The following is a 16,264-nucleotide window of genomic DNA, read 5'->3' as shown; positions in this document are numbered from 1 at the left end:
ACAACCAATCAAGCATACTTACAGGTTGTGATTGTAAATTTCCAGGCCCAAACAGAGTCGGAGTTGCATCGTCTTTTAGGACTAAACGTTGAACTGTTGCCGGTGTTCTGACGATCTATGCTGCCTTGCCGAATAACGCTACCATAGCGCAAATCGATAGACTCGACTCTACTCGGCCCTGCTCCTTTTTTCATTGCAGACAGTACCCAGAGATAGTATGTAGCTTGTCATCACAGGGACGCCACACACAACTACCTCGACGTAATGTTCAATGCGACACACACACCAGCGATCCACACAGCTTTCTCTTTTTTAAGTTAAAGCGTTCCTCAGAATGTAAAGACAGATAAGCGGTATGAAAAGCTTCCAGCTGTGTTTTCCTCGCTGCAGCGGTCTGTGTGACGGCGGGAGCAGAGGGCTCTGTGAGCGGGCGGCTGGCCGGCCTCACACACTCCTCAAGCACAAGCTGTCAATTGAAATCTACACAGCTGATTTCTCACCTCAAAACTTCTCAGAGGTGGATTTAGTGATGAAATTCCATACAAAAACTGTAAAATATAAAACTTTCTGTTGCTGGCCTCTGTCTGGTGCAGCAATGATGATGCAGTGAATAGTGAATATTCTCTCTGACCAATCAACAGTCTGTCATGTTTTCACGTTACATTTTAGTATCCCTCAGCTCGCTTGGAGCCTCGACGGAGGTGATACGAAAAAAAGTACCTGGAAGCAGCTACAGGTACAACATTTCAACATTTACAGGTACAACATTTCTACAATGGAAACCCAAAAAAAGTCGAGTCAAAGGGCCTCAGCTCATACTAGCTTGGTTTGAGGGCGTGCCTGACCCCGCTAGCCGCTTGGCAAGCTTTATGGCGCGTTTTCATTGTGACGTCACACGTAAAGGAAGTGAAGGGCTTTAAAACGAGCTGTTTTCAAGCGGTTCAGAGCAGAGCTTTCTGTGGGAGATGGGAACTCCCTTTGGGCTGGACTTTGGGCTTTTTCACTTTGCAAACCTGTTACATGCACAAAAAAGATATATAACTCAATAAAGGAGAGGGAAAAAGCCAAAAAGCATAATACCGCCTCTTTAAGCCTGATAAAGTATGGGAATGCAATGGGGAATATGTATACATTCAAAATGATGTCTTATTATTAATGTGACCCTTGTATATTTGTTTTGTATATGTTACAAATAATATAACGTGTTGCACTGCTGCATTACATGATTGTTGCACTCACATAGGGGGGTAAGTCATTGTGTAATTAAGAAGCTGATGCCGTTATTACAAGATCAACTAGACTTTTTAATTACTCTGAAATTAAAAAAGTTTGTTGTTGTAGTATGGGCTATCCCTGAATGTAATTAGGACAAAAAACCATCATGTTCTGCATCTGAAGTTTCATCAATATAAACAGTCTATTCCTGAAATTCATCATTGGAGAAGAAAATGAACACTTTGCTTGGGCTGGCATCTCTTTTCTTCTTGTTTACATTCGTTTAATCTGCACTTTTGAAAGCTTTGGCCTCTTCAAAGCATTGCAGTGAGATTGTATGATGATCAGCCATGGTCCTGTTGGTGTCTTTCATCAAGGTTCACTTTCTAGATCCCCCCCTCTTTTTAAATTAATATTAATTATTAAATATAATTAATTATACCACCCAGCTGAGGCTACTTAAGCCAGCAATTAATACAACATATCCCATGAGTCTGAGAGACACAGAAGCACGGGATAATCATCATGGTAGCTGTATTCTTTGAATGCTAACAAAATAATTAGTCTTTTATCTTGTTTAATGATGAGTGTGTTACTCTCCAGTAAAGTAATATAAACACGTGTATTACACTATGGACACTAAACTTCAGAGACAAGTTTCAGCTTTTCAGAGAGTCTGATGAAGCAAACCCTCTATGAGAAAACAACAGTGAGCACCAAATACCAGTGCAGCAGAAGCAAATCCTGCAGTGCCAGGTGCTTGAAATCATCATTGATCATATCATATAGGCAATTTCATGTGGAAAGTTCAACACGGACGAGAAAGTTCCATAATATGAAATGTAAGCTAAAAACATGCTTTCACTGTTTTGAACTGATGCAAGAAAGACTTATAGATCCAGATTTTACCACAACAATATGTTGTGCACCAGCTGACCATAGTTTCCAGCGCTGGTGCAGACTGTCACATCAACATGTATTGAATGCGTAAACATGTCGCTGGCTGCTGTTTCTGATTCTGCTGATTCTTTATTATGTTGTGCGTCACTCCAAAGAAATGGATTGCTCTGTGTGAAGAAAATTTGGTTAAAGCTTGTATTGCAACGGTAAATAAATGGTGTAGGGCTGCAGGGGCATGGGGTGAAAACAAAGGCTGGAATAAGTGTTCTGGAGTGTGAATAGCGTTGTGCATTTCAATCGTGTGTAGTGATGGTCGAGGTTAGTGAAGTGTGAGAGGTTCTGTCTGTGGTGCTGATTAGTCTGGACGTGCGTTACATGTTGGCTGAATGGAAAGGGTTCTGATGGACTGTGTGTAATAAACCATGATGACCTCCTGCTAATCCACACACTGCAGCCCAGAGTCACTAAAGCACAGCCAATAAACGGATAGCTGCCCAGTCGCCACTTTGGACCTGCTTTGGTCATGTTAAAATTTCAGTGATTGGGCCTATTGCTAATAACTAATAAGGTGGGGCAGTAAGGGATTCACGACATGCTGGACTAAGGGGATGCTCAGCTTTAATGAACAGCAGGAACAAGTCTGCTGAACAGGATGCACTAGCAGGAGATGTGCTGCATTAGCTGGTCGTTGAGATGCCGATCTGACACTAAATTCACACACAATATTCACGCATAGATGCACAAAACAACACATGACTCACTTGCTGCTCTGCCGCCACCAGCTGTCGATTAGTGGAAGAATAGCATCGCTTGGGTGCACATCTGCATTACCATTAGCTCTCTGTGGTCAGCAGGAATGTGCATCAAAGATGTGCTCAAAACATTGCTCCATATCGTGTATGATCGTTCTGAACTACCGCTCTACTGCTTTTTTTTTATCACATTTATTATGACCAACTTAACTGCTACTTTTCTAGATCATCGCAGTTCACACATGAATAGTTTGGTTGTTAATACATATTTGATGTTATTCATGTCTCTGTGATGTTATTCCACTGTATCATGTTGTTGTCTGTTATGTTCTATGTCTTCATATTGCAGCGTTCTATACTGCTGGTTCTAGTCAACGACAAATTCCCACTACAATGGACGATGAAGTTTTATTTCATATGGTAAATGTTAAAGGTTTTGACATATTTAGTAAAGCCTTTGCACAGACTTCAATCATTCTGAGTAGCTGCAAGAAGCAGGCATTGTCACAGAGGCACATCGAGCAGACGAGGGAGGGTCTCTTCAACACAGGCCACAAGGCTGTTTTAATCCACCAGGTATCTTGGTGGCAGTGTCTATGTGTGATACGGCATCATTACTTAGAGGTCTACTTGGTGACTTTCACAGTAAAATATCGTAGGTAAATTTTACATGAAGTAAAGAAACATTTGTTTTAATTTACAGGGTCAGTTCAGCCAAATTATAAAATAACATGTTTGCATGTGTTTTAGAAATATCTTGTCATGTTAGATAGTTTGTATGTGACGAGGTTGTGTGATATCTGTCTGTGGTTTTCGACAGCCATCATAATACTGGAATAGAAAGGTTTGGCTCAGCACAGACTGAATGTGTTTGCTTTGGGGCAAAGATTGTTGGCTTTTTATTCAGTGCAGTGATGGTTAGTTTTATCTCGCAGTTATGAGTCTTGAGGTTCACCAAAGTCTGCTGTTCAACACAGATACCAAAATAACCAAATTCAGGCACCAAGTGGTTTCCATTTGGTTTGGATTAGTTTCTTATCTGTACTGTACAGATGGATACTACAGTGCAGACACATTCAAATGTTTGTCATTTTTGATTCACGAGGTTCTCAAAATTGGCCCAGCTTGGACACCAGAGACACACAATCCCATTATACTGAGTCGCTGATTGTGAACTACATTTGGAAATGTGACTAAATCTTTTTTTTTATTCCTCTTTTAACAGCTCGACTGGAATAGGAACAAACACATCATTAAATCAGCAATGTCCCACTGTCGTCATCATTATGAAACTCAGTTTGATGCCAACATCTTTCATTAAAATAAAAACATGCAGCCATTTGGGGCCCCGAGTTCCCTCGGTACGGAAATATGACGCTAATCACGGACACAGTGCAAGCCAAGCCTGGGGAAAACTGCTCTCTGCTTTAGGAGTGTTTTCAAAGAACACCATTAAAAAATAATAATTGATGAAGTTGGCTCTGAGCAAAGGCACTAAGCACTTTAAAAGCCTTTCGTCGTCTTACAATACAATTTCCAAATCAATATTTCATTAACTGGATAGAGGTGCAATGTTCCTTGTTAATAAAGAAGGTTTGGCTCAGCACAGACTTAACGTTTAGCTTTAGTGAATTTCAGGTAGGAAGATGGAAAATTATGTTCCACCTGGCCTCTAAATACACACACATACGCACACACACATTCAGTGTATTCTCTGCACACGCGAACACACACGCCTGGTCCTCCCTTGATTGTTCCTGTGTTTATGGGCCGTTTTATGACCGGAGAGCCACTGATATCCAGCATCGGCGGGCATCAGGTGACTTTCCCGGCAGAGAGAAACAAATGTGAGCTCTGCTGCCGCCACACTGACGCCGCTGTAAATACAGAGTGAATTTCAGGACAGAATAAGCTCACAGATGGCGCTGCGATGGATTGGCGACCTGTCCAGGGTGTACCCCGCCTTTCGCCCAATGTCAGCTGGGATTGACTCCAGCCCCACTCCCCGCCACCCTGTACGCAGGATAAGTGGTTGACGATGGATGGATGGATGGATGGAATAAGCTCACAGAGTATAGATTACATTTAAAAAGCTGAGTTATTTCAAGTTAAACCACTAAGAATGTTCAACTCTGATTTGCTGGAGGGGGTGCATCCTTTTAACATAACCACACAGTGTTCAAATGTTATATTCGAAGCTAGAAGCCTACTTGTTTTAGCTAATGTTTTATCTGATTCGACCTGGTCTTTTGTTTACTGTTGGATCCATATTGTGCCTTTTAAATACCTGCTGTCACTCCTATGAAAGTGGATTTCAGTAAGTGTTTTATGCTATGGCCCTTCACACTTGACATTTGTCTGTTAGTGACGACGATCAATAGATCGCTTGTTGCTTGTTGTTAGGCAAGGAAAGGTCTGCAGAAGAAGTAAATAAATGATCATTCACCACTCATATTGATAGTCTTTTTGTTTTCCTCAAGTAACAGTTTTATTTATCAGGTACCATAAGGAAATACTGTCCTGTCCTGGTTGCCACCATGTAACAACACACACATCATGTAATCACAACATCCCTTGGTTTGGTATCATCCCTCTCTCTTCTTCTGCCATGTAAAATCACATGACTTAAATTATTCCAAAATGTACTGGAAAAAGTAAAATTGAGTACAACATATGGTCACTAACCAAGAGCCAACTACCATCTGACATGCACATTCTTTAAAAAGTAAAGAAGTAGTAGTGTGAGAGTATTTTGCCATCTGTCACACTATGTAGTCCTCTAGATAGAATTCCCTGTGTAGTGAGTAGTGAATAGTGAATGAGTGACATTGCCTCTGTCTTTCAACTTACTGTTGCTAATGAATAAATTACATTGTACAAAATAGTGTGTTTTGTCGAGTGTTGATGCAAACACTTCACTTCACTGTACCCTGATGGTGTTTTTAGAGGTTGATCCCACACTGATCAAAACACAGTTCTGAATGACACATCGAATAGTGCAAATATTTGGTACAAAATGGACACATTTATTGGTAGTAAGTCAAAGCAACATGATGGCAACATGAATCTGGAAATATCATAACAGTTTAGCTTCGAACACGTAAAAAGAAGCAAACTTCAGGCAGTTATGCATGTAGAAGCAAAAGCAACAATGATGTTATGCTAAATAAACTCGTATCAGTTAGTTTAAAGAAAATGGGTTATTCTTGAGACGTTTAAAAAAACAACAGATTTTGATCAAAGCAGGAGAAAATACTTTTTTTAACTGCACTTTTTTTCTAACCATACCCTGAATTCGCTTTTTTTTTCTACATGTGTTAAGATTTCTATCCTTTTTCTTCGAGACCCCAGTTTGTTATTTGGGTACAACCAAAAACATACCCTTCGAGCAAACAATCAGTTGCTGCTGTGCATAAAAAACATTGTTGTCAAACGAAATGGTGCCACAGAGTAAAGAAAAACAAGGATGTAGAACATCGGCTAAAAGTCTCTGAAGTGAAGTTCTAATTTTGTAGCCAGAAAATTAAAATGTGGTCACTGGGAAGCACTTGAGTGGAGGAGAGATGGGACAACTGCTTCAAACTTGTTTGTTTGTATTTTTGACTTTGTGGCTTTATACATCTGCAAAATGCACCATAGTTTGATTCAGCTTTACATGGATTTGTGTGGAGAGTTTTGGCATCAATGCAAACGCAGTGGTGCTTGTCATTCAGGGCTGTGTGCCTGGACATTTGATTAACTATTGTACAGTTGTAATGAAATATTGGAATGCACACACACAGTCACATAATAACAGAAAGTCAATTTTACTGTAACAGTCTTTAATAGTACTTTCTTTCTCAGCCTGCTGCACATCGTCCCTGCACTACACAGCTCTTTGCTGAGAGCTGCAGCATGCGTGACAAATTGAAATATTGAAATTCATCTTGATGAATTGAAAGACATTCAGCGCACATATCCAGCAGGGTTGTGTCAAATTGGTTTCTCTCTCTGGGTCTGTGGTTTCATGCGGGATGTCATCCGTTGGAGGAGTCTACAGACATGTTAAGGGAAGCCGTCCTCTGCGTCCTGTGAAACGTGACGCTCTAGCTTTGAGCTGCTGCTGCTGCTGAAGCCGCTGTGATGCAGTTTGGAGCAGGATGATTCAGACGTGATGCAACAGGGACACCTAGTGGAGCTGAAATGCAGAAGTACTCATACCACAAGGCATTTACTCTGTAGTGCGTCATAAAAACCTTCATGGAAAATATTGATGACATGAAAATGGTCACTCGTCAGTAATCTTTTCAAATCATCATGTTATAATAGAGTGTATGAACCCTGTGAGCATGGGCCCAGAAATAGGTTTTACATTACAAACAAAACGTGGATCACTTCCATCTCATCTTCGTGATCAAATACAATATTTTCACCCAAAATGTCACTTACCACCTGGCTCCAACCAACCCGTTCTCACTACCAAGTATGAAAGTCTAACCAGGAATTGCATATTTATTGTTGTTAACTTGACCGTGGAGTCATGCACATCCAGAAATGACTCTAGAGGGGTACCCAGTGCTTCAAAAAGTGGCCCAAACTTGTCTTGACCAAGCATCCGTATGTGACGACCTGGGTCCAATGCCTAAATCCTATTATTTCGGCTGCTGGACCAACTCCATTTCCCAATAGTGATCAATAAAGCTTCATTATTTTTATTCTAATGTATCTGCTCTCAGTAGTCTCTACTCTCTGAGTTTCATTAGAGTTTGTGCATATCATGATTATGGCATACTTATCTCTTGCTTCCTCTCTTCAAGGAAGTTAGCAATAGCACCCGCGCTTTGTGTTCATGAACAAAGCTGGAAGGTTGGATGATTTAAACCCAGGTCTGCTGTTCTGCTGACTTATTCCTACAAGGCCTATCCAGCTCCCCAATGTTATCTTCTTTCAGTAATTACATGTGAGTTAAGTCTGGAAAATAGGCCTGGGGAAAACACGGTAGAAAGGCTTGACTTGAAGTTACTGACTTGAACAGAATGTCAAACTGAAAATCACAAACATGAGCATGCGTTTATGAAACAATGGCTGTTTGGGATGGGGGGCGAGTTGCTGCCTGTAAAGCAATAGTATCTCTATAGTATCTTTTGCTAAGTATAGTAAGAGCTAATAGCATGTATGGCATCAATGGGGTAAATACCTAGGGAAAGAAGTAAGACTTAACGAAACAGTTTAATCAATACACCATCGTGGTGTCACAGATGAGAACCGAGACGGAGGTTGCTTTGTGTGTAGAGATGGCAGAGCCAGGCGGCGTTCGTTGGAGGAGCGCAGTGACAGAGGAGGAACGTAAGCTTGTATTATGGAGTTCAGGCAGATTGTGCAGACCCAGTAATCACTCTGTATGGAGCATTAATGACTTGAATTTGATTCGGGAGGCCACGGGTAACCAGTGGAGGTCACTGAGTAAAGGAGTGACATGAGTCCTTTTGTGCAGATCAGAAACCAAATGCGCTGCAGCTTTAGAAACCATTTGTAAGGGTTTCACCGCACAAGCTGTAAGACACGCTAGGAGGGCATTGCAATTGTCGAGGCGGGAAATAACCATTGCCCGTACCAGAAGCTGGGTGGCGTACTGAGCTTACTCAGTACTTTCCTTTAGATGCGGTCAGACAAAACGTCATCAAACTAAATAGTCTGAAACATACTGAAATCTTTAGTCTAAAGCCACTGTGGCCCAGATAAGTGTCAGATAATGGTTCAATAGATAGATGAACATAGTGCTAGACAGTGGAGAGGATTATGCTGCAGTGGTGGTTTGAGATGTGTCTTTATTTCTGCTGTAAAAAACAACCATTGGAATACATTGTAGCTGACATGAATTTGAGGTGACCACAGTCACTATTACAATCAACAGGGAAAACATTTTACTGCCACATTTCAAGTCTATGGGCCATGTTTGAGACTCAAAAGATCTAAAAGGTAAAAAAAAGTATCACTTGCTGTGTAATGAGTATTAAAAAAGCCTCACAGTTGTTATTTCCCAAAATGAATCAACAACATATTGAACGGCACCAAGACCAGACAAGCGCTTAAGTACTTTTGTTTCTGCTACTTTCTTTGTTTCTTTCCATTTAAAAACAGATGAGTCCCTGTCAGAGAGATAAAGACAGGGACTCACAGGGAAAGAGATTTTTTTCAGGAAAAAAAAGGTGAGTGTTGCTGTATTGGAGGCTGTCCAGTGAGCTAACAAAGAGTTTCCTGTTTGGATTTGTTTCTCAAGGGCAAAGCATCCAGCGCCGGCCAGCGGGCAGCCTGCTCTGTGGTGTTTGTGCCGAAGATTTCATTTGGGAGCTAACACCATTTTGCGGCTGTCGTTCTCTGCGCACCGCCACCACAGAGAGACAGGGAGGAGGGAAAAAAAACATAAAATGGAAAAGTTAAAAGGAAATGAATAACACCCTGAGGCACTCCCCACACAACTGGCTTCTGATTTCTATTTGTTTCTCAGTCTGAGCCTCCACTGGGCCGCCTGGCACATTGACCGACAACCAACATTAAAAACAAATGAAAGGAAGCATCATGACATCCCTTTCTTTCATCCAGGTTTGTGTATGTGACTGACTCGGCCCGCGTTGTGTAGCGTGATTGTGTATTGAATATTTTCAAAGCACAATTTCACCCGTCATGAATAATAAAGTCCGGACTATTTGAATCTTTCCTCCAGTTAATTCCCAAGGCTAGTAGCACGTTTTTTGACTTGCTGCCTGATGAGCTCATGCTTGGAATGAGACGATACATAATTCACTTCATGTAACAACTGAACTCCACCACGGAGTCCCTGCGGAGGGATGGTGGGGCAACAGAGCTGGAGTTTCTCGTTTTGATATTTTATTTACTGAGTGTGAAAACCACAATAGGGGAAAAATATATTTACCACACACCACTGACTCTTTACAAATATATATTTACCACACACCACTGACTCTTTACAAATATATATTTACCACACACCACTGACTCTTTACATAACATAAGGAATTAGATTTTTGTGATTATTTTTATTCCATTTTAGCATTTTTTGATTGACAAATGAAGAGAAAGACTGCAAACAAGGGGAAATAAAAGGCTGTGACATTCAAAAAAGGTCGATATTGGCTACGTGGCAGGCGCACCATTTCGCTACCATGGTGCCCATATATAAAGAAATATTGCTTTGTATGTACATCCTTCTCTTTTGTAATATGGATTAAGATGACTGTGTTTAAATGTGGGATTGAGTAATATACAGTATTTTACTTTACTTAGATCGCAGAGTGAAATCTGTCTTGCAGTAATCAAGACACTAGAGGTCCAGTCTTGACTGTGGAAATTGTAGTTTGACAAATCAATCCCAGCTCAAGGTCCACTTACTAGCTTTTCGATCTCCCTGACAACTGAACCCAATCAAAAATGTGTTTTACTTATGTTTATGTCCCCCAAAATGCCAGACCTTGACTTTACCAACTTGTATCTGTGCAACGTTTGTCACCAGAGAGGTGTTTTCACATTCCTCTACTGAAGGGTCTCTTATATCTGATTCAAACGTACTCTGAGCAGGCTAGATTTGGTATGTAACAAATTAGAAAGCCAATCCTTGTTTAGTAAAATGTAATCAAATATTATGGACATGAATGGAAACCAGTTAAGGTTTGTTATGCTATTTCTTATTTCTCAAATACAGCAACATGATTTTCCAAATGTTAAGCTGTGATGGAAAGTAAACAGGCAACAAAGCAAACACTTTAAGAGTTTCTGATTTTCTGTCATTGTGGTTTCATGAAAAGTCATCAATAAAGTATAGGACAAGAGTTGAGCAGTACACTACACATTCTCCCAAGAGGTTGTTAAACCTTTCCTAAACACAAAAAGACACACACACACACACACACACACACACACACACAGCACAATATTCACACTTCCATTAATCAGCAGTATTGGAGCCTCACCAACACCACTCACAGAAACATGTTCTTATCTGACAGGAAGCCCAGATGGGCCACAAGCCTCTCAGGTTTATTGGCCGAAGCTTTGCCAAACATTTTTCACTTCAATCTCAATGTGTATCTCTGTGTCCAAAGCCGCCAGGCGGAGGCAGTCATCTGTACAATGCCAACTAATTGGTGTAGACATTACACAAGTTGCATCTGTGTGTATGCGTTTGTAGTAGCTTGTCTTTACAGTTGGAGAGAGGGAAGGTTGTTTGTGGAAAACAAAAGTCAATGCAGTATTTTGTTGTTTTCTGTGGTAGGACCACTTTTCTCACTGCACTTGAATGCATCAGTGCTCAGTTTACTGACTTCATGGATTCAATCATCCAATTATTCTCAAGTGTATTCAAAGGAACATAAACCAGCCATCCCATAGATTTTCACAGAAAGTTCTTGGTCCACCTCAAAAACAGCCAACAGACTCCATGCTTGGACTAAATTATCAAGTGTAATGATTAATAGTATTTGTTTAAAAGGACACATTTGGTTAGTTAGCTATCCAACTGAACACACCACCGTTCCAAAGTTATTTGTTCATCTTGAAAAAGCCACTTTAAAGGCTAGGTATTTATCAGCCTTGTGACTAATTGGGACAAATGTTTTTGAAATTGGTCCAGTATTGAGCGAGCGCGCTGGAGTCGGCAGCAGCGAAATCCTTGTGGGCAATTATACCCAGTCAAAGTACGTCCACTAAAGAGCCACTGACGGGCTCAGATCATTAATATATGTGTCTGACAACATTATGGAAAGGATCCCTACAGAGAGAGACCTTTTTTTTAAAGAGTAAGATCATTTTTGTTTAAGCAAAAACAGTCGCTTTATCGCTCTCGTCAACGCCACCAGACTCCACTGACAACAACCGTAACTTACCCTTTAACTCTTGCAGCCATGTCTAATTTTAGAAGATGGATACTCCAAATGTGTAAACAGAGTTTTGTTTGTTTGTAGATTTCTCTTGTTTTGTTCCGCTGCTGACAGGAGCCAATTCAACCTCCAACTGTGCAGACACCTGATAATTATATGATCCCTCACTGGCTTCCCATTGTCAAATGGCTTATCGTATTTGTTGGAGCACACAACCAGAGGTACCAATGGGAATTGAACGTCATGTCTCAGTGGGGGTTTTGGGTATATGTCAGCTACGCCAATATCATTGCTTGATATTATCTTATCAGAGAGGTATTGTGGGAGTATATTTCGGCTGACAAATAACAAGAAATTGCTCCACAGATGTGCTCCACATAATTCAGAAACAGTGTAATTACACAGTTTGTCCAGCAGAAAGCAATGACAAGTTTATATATTATATAATGTTTAAAAAAAAACTATTCTTCTAAAAGATATCTCTGTCTCAATTATCAATATTGGTATCAGCCTCAAAATTCAAGTATGAGTCAGGCTATAGTGGGGGACAAGAACTCTGTGGCTCTGAATTAATATTCCACTGAATGTTTTCTGCATGTTTGTGTTTGTGCTCAGAGAGATGGAGGGAGATACTGAGTAAAGAGAAACAGTCAGGTAGTGAAAGTCTGGGGGAGAGAAATAGAAAAAAAAGGAAGAAGCTGAAGCCTTTTGCTCTTTTCAGAAGTCGGTGCTACTTTGTGCTGTGGGACCGAGCCGGCCTTCAACCTGAGATTGAGGGCACTTGTCTGCTGAAATTGGGGCCAACAGATGGCATTTTATTTGAAAATACAGTCAAAGCTGCTCAGAGCTGACAAGGGCTTTGGAGGGACGTGGTGGCAGGCAGATACATGAGCTGGATCACTCACATCAGGAACAGGAAACTAAAGGCCAATTAGGAACAGCAGAGACCAAAGCTCTGGGCTTCGACAACACTGAGACACTGTGACCTTTCAGAAAATACAAATTCCCAAAGAGGACGTGTTTTCATCTCTCCACAGTTTGTTCCTCTAAGGATGTTTTCTTTCCATATAAATTGAATTTATTAGCAGGGAAACAAATAATTATGAGGCTGAGAAATTCAAATAGGAGAATGTAAAGTAGATGAGGGCATGAAAGACACATTACGCGAACACGAATACGTTCTGCTGGAGTTTTAGATAACACAAGGACAACAAAAAGCACAAGTGACTAAATTAAATGAATAAGCAGACAAACATTTGAAAGTGATGTATAATTGAACAAACAATATGAATCCTAAATGTTACTTTGCATCCATGAAAAATTATGTTTTTAAAGAAGGCTGCTGTTACCTCTCATCTTGAAACAAAGTTCTTCCAGACTGAAGCTTCATCGTGAAGGCAATCACTTCCAGCTAATTGTTTGCTGTGTTTTAAAAAAGGCACTGAGGCAGCTCTGAGGATGTCTGTGGGCCGGTTTCTCACAGAGCTGTGGTCAAAGTGAAGGGATGAAAATCAGTGAAGCTGACAGGTTTGTTCTCAGGGGAGGAGTTGTGGCGACTGCTGTCACCCTAACACAACTACCAGACACATCACAATGAAGCTGTGACAGTATGACAGACGCACACTTAAGGCTCTTTTTTGGTGTTGTCATGTGGCACAAAAACTTATTTTCCTGAGATTCAGTGGGTTGTTTTGTCCTAGAGTCGGATATTTTCATCTTAATAGCAACTCCCGCTTTTTTGTAGGCTGTCATCTCCAAATGCACACTGACAGGGGTGCAAACTAAACAATACAGGTGGCATTGATTGTCTCACCTGTCGGTGTGATATTAAATTCTCCTTCTTAACCATTGTCTATGATCTGTACCCAGCAGCAGGTTGTCCTCCCTGCTCCAGATTTATGTTAATGTCTGAGCGTATTTTCCATTAATATCCTCTCTATTTATTCATTATCTACTCAATTGCTGTTCATTGCATGCCTTGTTGCTGGAGTTATTAACAGTTATGTCTCAAAAATGTACAGTAAAATTAAAAATAATGCTTGTGTTTATCACACTCATTGAAGAACTTGAAGAATTACTCTTAAGAATGCTCTACAGAGCCAACTCATGAGTTTGATAATTTAGGGCTCCCAATTATATCCACTTTGATTTGTAATAGGGGACCTAACATGACATTTTACTCATTTTACAGCCAAGCAAAAACTTGGACGTTCCTTTAAAAAAAAAGATAATAATCTGGAACACTAACAATGTTACGCCCCTCACGAAATTAACCAATTGGAGCAAATACCTTTAAAATATTTAAAATAAAACCCACTTTTGCACAAATCCTCCACTTGTTTTTTTCAATTTAGCCGTCAGGTCATATTTCTTTGCATCCTTCAATATTAAAACACATAATTTTAATATCCAAACAATGTCTGGGAACCAGCACAGAAACATATATATCATGCTAATGGTGCTAATGCTAAAAGCAGAAAAGAGCTATAAGCCTGATTGGGCATGATCTGTTAAATGCACCACAGTGCACATTTTAAAAGTAGTTGTGCACCTGCAAGCATTTTACTACTAACTACTGTATCGAGCACATCATGGAGGTGAGAGTAATGCCAAATGTGTTACTGCATGTGGCATAGAGGTTACGGTCCTAAAAACTGAGAGGGTTAATGCTTTGTGTCTCTATGTGAGATACACATTTTGTTATCTATTGCAGAAACTGAAATAAGAAACTGCTTTTCCACTGCGGTGCTTTATGGTATGTGTCCTAAGAAGTCATCACTTCATTTAAAACTGGCTGCAGTCAATATTATTTCAACATCAGCAGCAAGACAATGAAAATACCAAAAATAAGCAACTACACAGTGTCATTACCCATTCCCTTATTTGTTTATTTACAAATGTCAAATGACACACACACACACACATAGACAGACATATAGTAAATGGTACATGTGAAAAATAATCCTATCGAATGGTCTACAAACTGTGGATGATGGTTCGGTTCTTGAGGTTCTGGACGTACTCTTTGGCCTGGTCAAAGCTCGTCTTCTCCTCCGTTTTGGGCGGTGAGCCCTCCACCAGCTTGACAAAGTAGTGACAGTAAACTTTGTCCATGATGCCAAACATCCCCTTGCCGTGGTAACGGATCCTCTTCAGGTACTTCCCTTTGCCGGAGTAGGACTCAGCTGCAGGACGGGAAGCGGGAGGGGACGGTGTGCGATTAAAGAGGGGGTGAGATAAACAGAGAGACAGATAAGGTACAGCGTAAGTCATTTAATTTGTAGAGGTGCCTTTGAATGAAAACTGGTCAAAATAAAGATTGAGTTGAGTTTAGGCTTATCTGTAATAACGTGTGCAACTCCACATAAATTACTCACTCTGCACGGCATCTGAACTCAAAAGAAATCCACTTCTTTTTTAAAAAAATGACTCATACCTGCTTCCCCTATTACTGAAGGTCATTTTCCCACTCTGAAATTAATTTTCTTGCTTTTGGCACAATGGCCGACAGCATGTGATGACTAATGAGATTTTCACATAGTCTGGGGAAGCAAACGTCTAAGTCTTACTTAAACAAGTATCTAAACAAATATGTAAATAAAGACATGTTCAAATACTGAAATAACACAGCGTTGATTCCAAAACACCGATGAGGGTTCTGTTTTCAGTCTCGTCTTTCTGTCTGTTTCTGTCTGTTTAATTGCTATTCTTTTACGGTCAGTTGTCTTGAAGGAACCCAGATGTCACTACATGGGACAAAATGATGTTGCTTTTTAGTCCAAATGTCTTGTTGGACTATAGACATTTATCTGAGACCATTAACGACAACTCACATTAGCTATGTTGTGGTGACCCATGGTGTCGTCTTGGGGTTTATCTGTTACTTACCTGTAGCTGTTTGCTCTGCAGGTGGTTGATTAGTGTGCTCTGGAATACCTGTGGTGCCCAGTGGGCTCCTAGGGTACTTAAGGCCTGACTGCAGTGTAATCGCTCTCTCTGCTGCTTCCCACAGGCACACCACATTTCGGTTTGATTATGCTATTCTGAGTTTATGCTGATGTTTTTGTTGTGCACCTTACAAAACCCGCACCCAACACTTTCACCCATGCACCTGACACACCACTGATTTCCACACCCCATGTTGATTATATTTACTTTAATATGTTGTGGCCACTTGAGCCAGGCCAATCTTACCTAAAAACTGCAAAACTGATATTTATAGAGCAGACTTGTTTTCCAAACTTCCATCCAGCTGCAGGAGGTTATGTTGAGTTTATAATGTGCAGTTGTTTACACAGTGAACCCAATCAGTTCTGCAGACACTTACCTACATACAGGTTGGATTTGTACTCTACATTGTGATTTTTGACTGCCATCTCCTGAGCTTCCAGAAGAACCTGAACAAACAAACAAACGAGTGAGCTGTGACATCCATACGTACTCTTCTGGTGCACAGGATTATGTTCAAAAATGCACGGAATACACAACAATTCAATGAATACAACTTCAGCAGTGAAATGGGAA

At 40.5% G+C, this 16,264-nt stretch overlaps 2 protein-coding genes and 1 long non-coding RNA gene across 5 annotated transcripts in view; 1 reads left to right on the top strand and 2 right to left on the bottom strand.

Annotated features, from left to right (window-relative positions):
* Positions 1-1,792: 1,792 nt before the first annotated feature.
* LOC123962950 lies at positions 1,793-5,319 on the top strand. Its single transcript, XR_006823106.1, has 2 exons — positions 1,793-3,287; positions 4,093-5,319. It is a non-coding gene; the product is annotated as an uncharacterized LOC123962950 (long non-coding RNA).
* A 9,288-nt stretch (positions 5,320-14,607) lies between these two features.
* mrpl22 (mitochondrial ribosomal protein L22) overlaps positions 14,608-16,264 on the bottom strand; it is a 7,609-nt gene continuing 5,952 nt past the window's right edge. For all 3 annotated transcript variants that reach the window (XM_046039444.1, XM_046039442.1, XM_046039443.1), the window contains one exon: positions 14,608-14,663. The gene's annotated coding sequence lies outside the window, so the exon portion shown is untranslated. The remainder of the gene's footprint in view (positions 14,664-16,264) is intronic.
* The window catches only part of LOC123963051 (39S ribosomal protein L22, mitochondrial-like), a 1,785-nt gene continuing 128 nt past the window's right edge, over positions 14,608-16,264 (bottom strand). The window contains exons 2-3 of the mRNA XM_046039573.1: positions 16,068-16,137; positions 14,608-14,925 (exon numbers count right to left, since the gene is read on the bottom strand). Of these exons, the coding sequence (XP_045895529.1) occupies positions 14,717-14,925; positions 16,068-16,137 (279 nt within the window). The 3' untranslated portion in view covers positions 14,608-14,716. The remainder of the gene's footprint in view (positions 14,926-16,067; positions 16,138-16,264) is intronic.

The sequence above is a fragment of the Micropterus dolomieu genome, linkage group LG23 (assembly GCF_021292245.1).
Source record: "Micropterus dolomieu isolate WLL.071019.BEF.003 ecotype Adirondacks linkage group LG23, ASM2129224v1, whole genome shotgun sequence".
Classification (NCBI taxonomy): Eukaryota; Metazoa; Chordata; class Actinopteri; order Centrarchiformes; family Centrarchidae; genus Micropterus; species Micropterus dolomieu.
The sequence above is the reverse complement of the archived record's forward strand: the minus strand, read 5'-3'. Positions and strand labels throughout refer to the sequence as shown.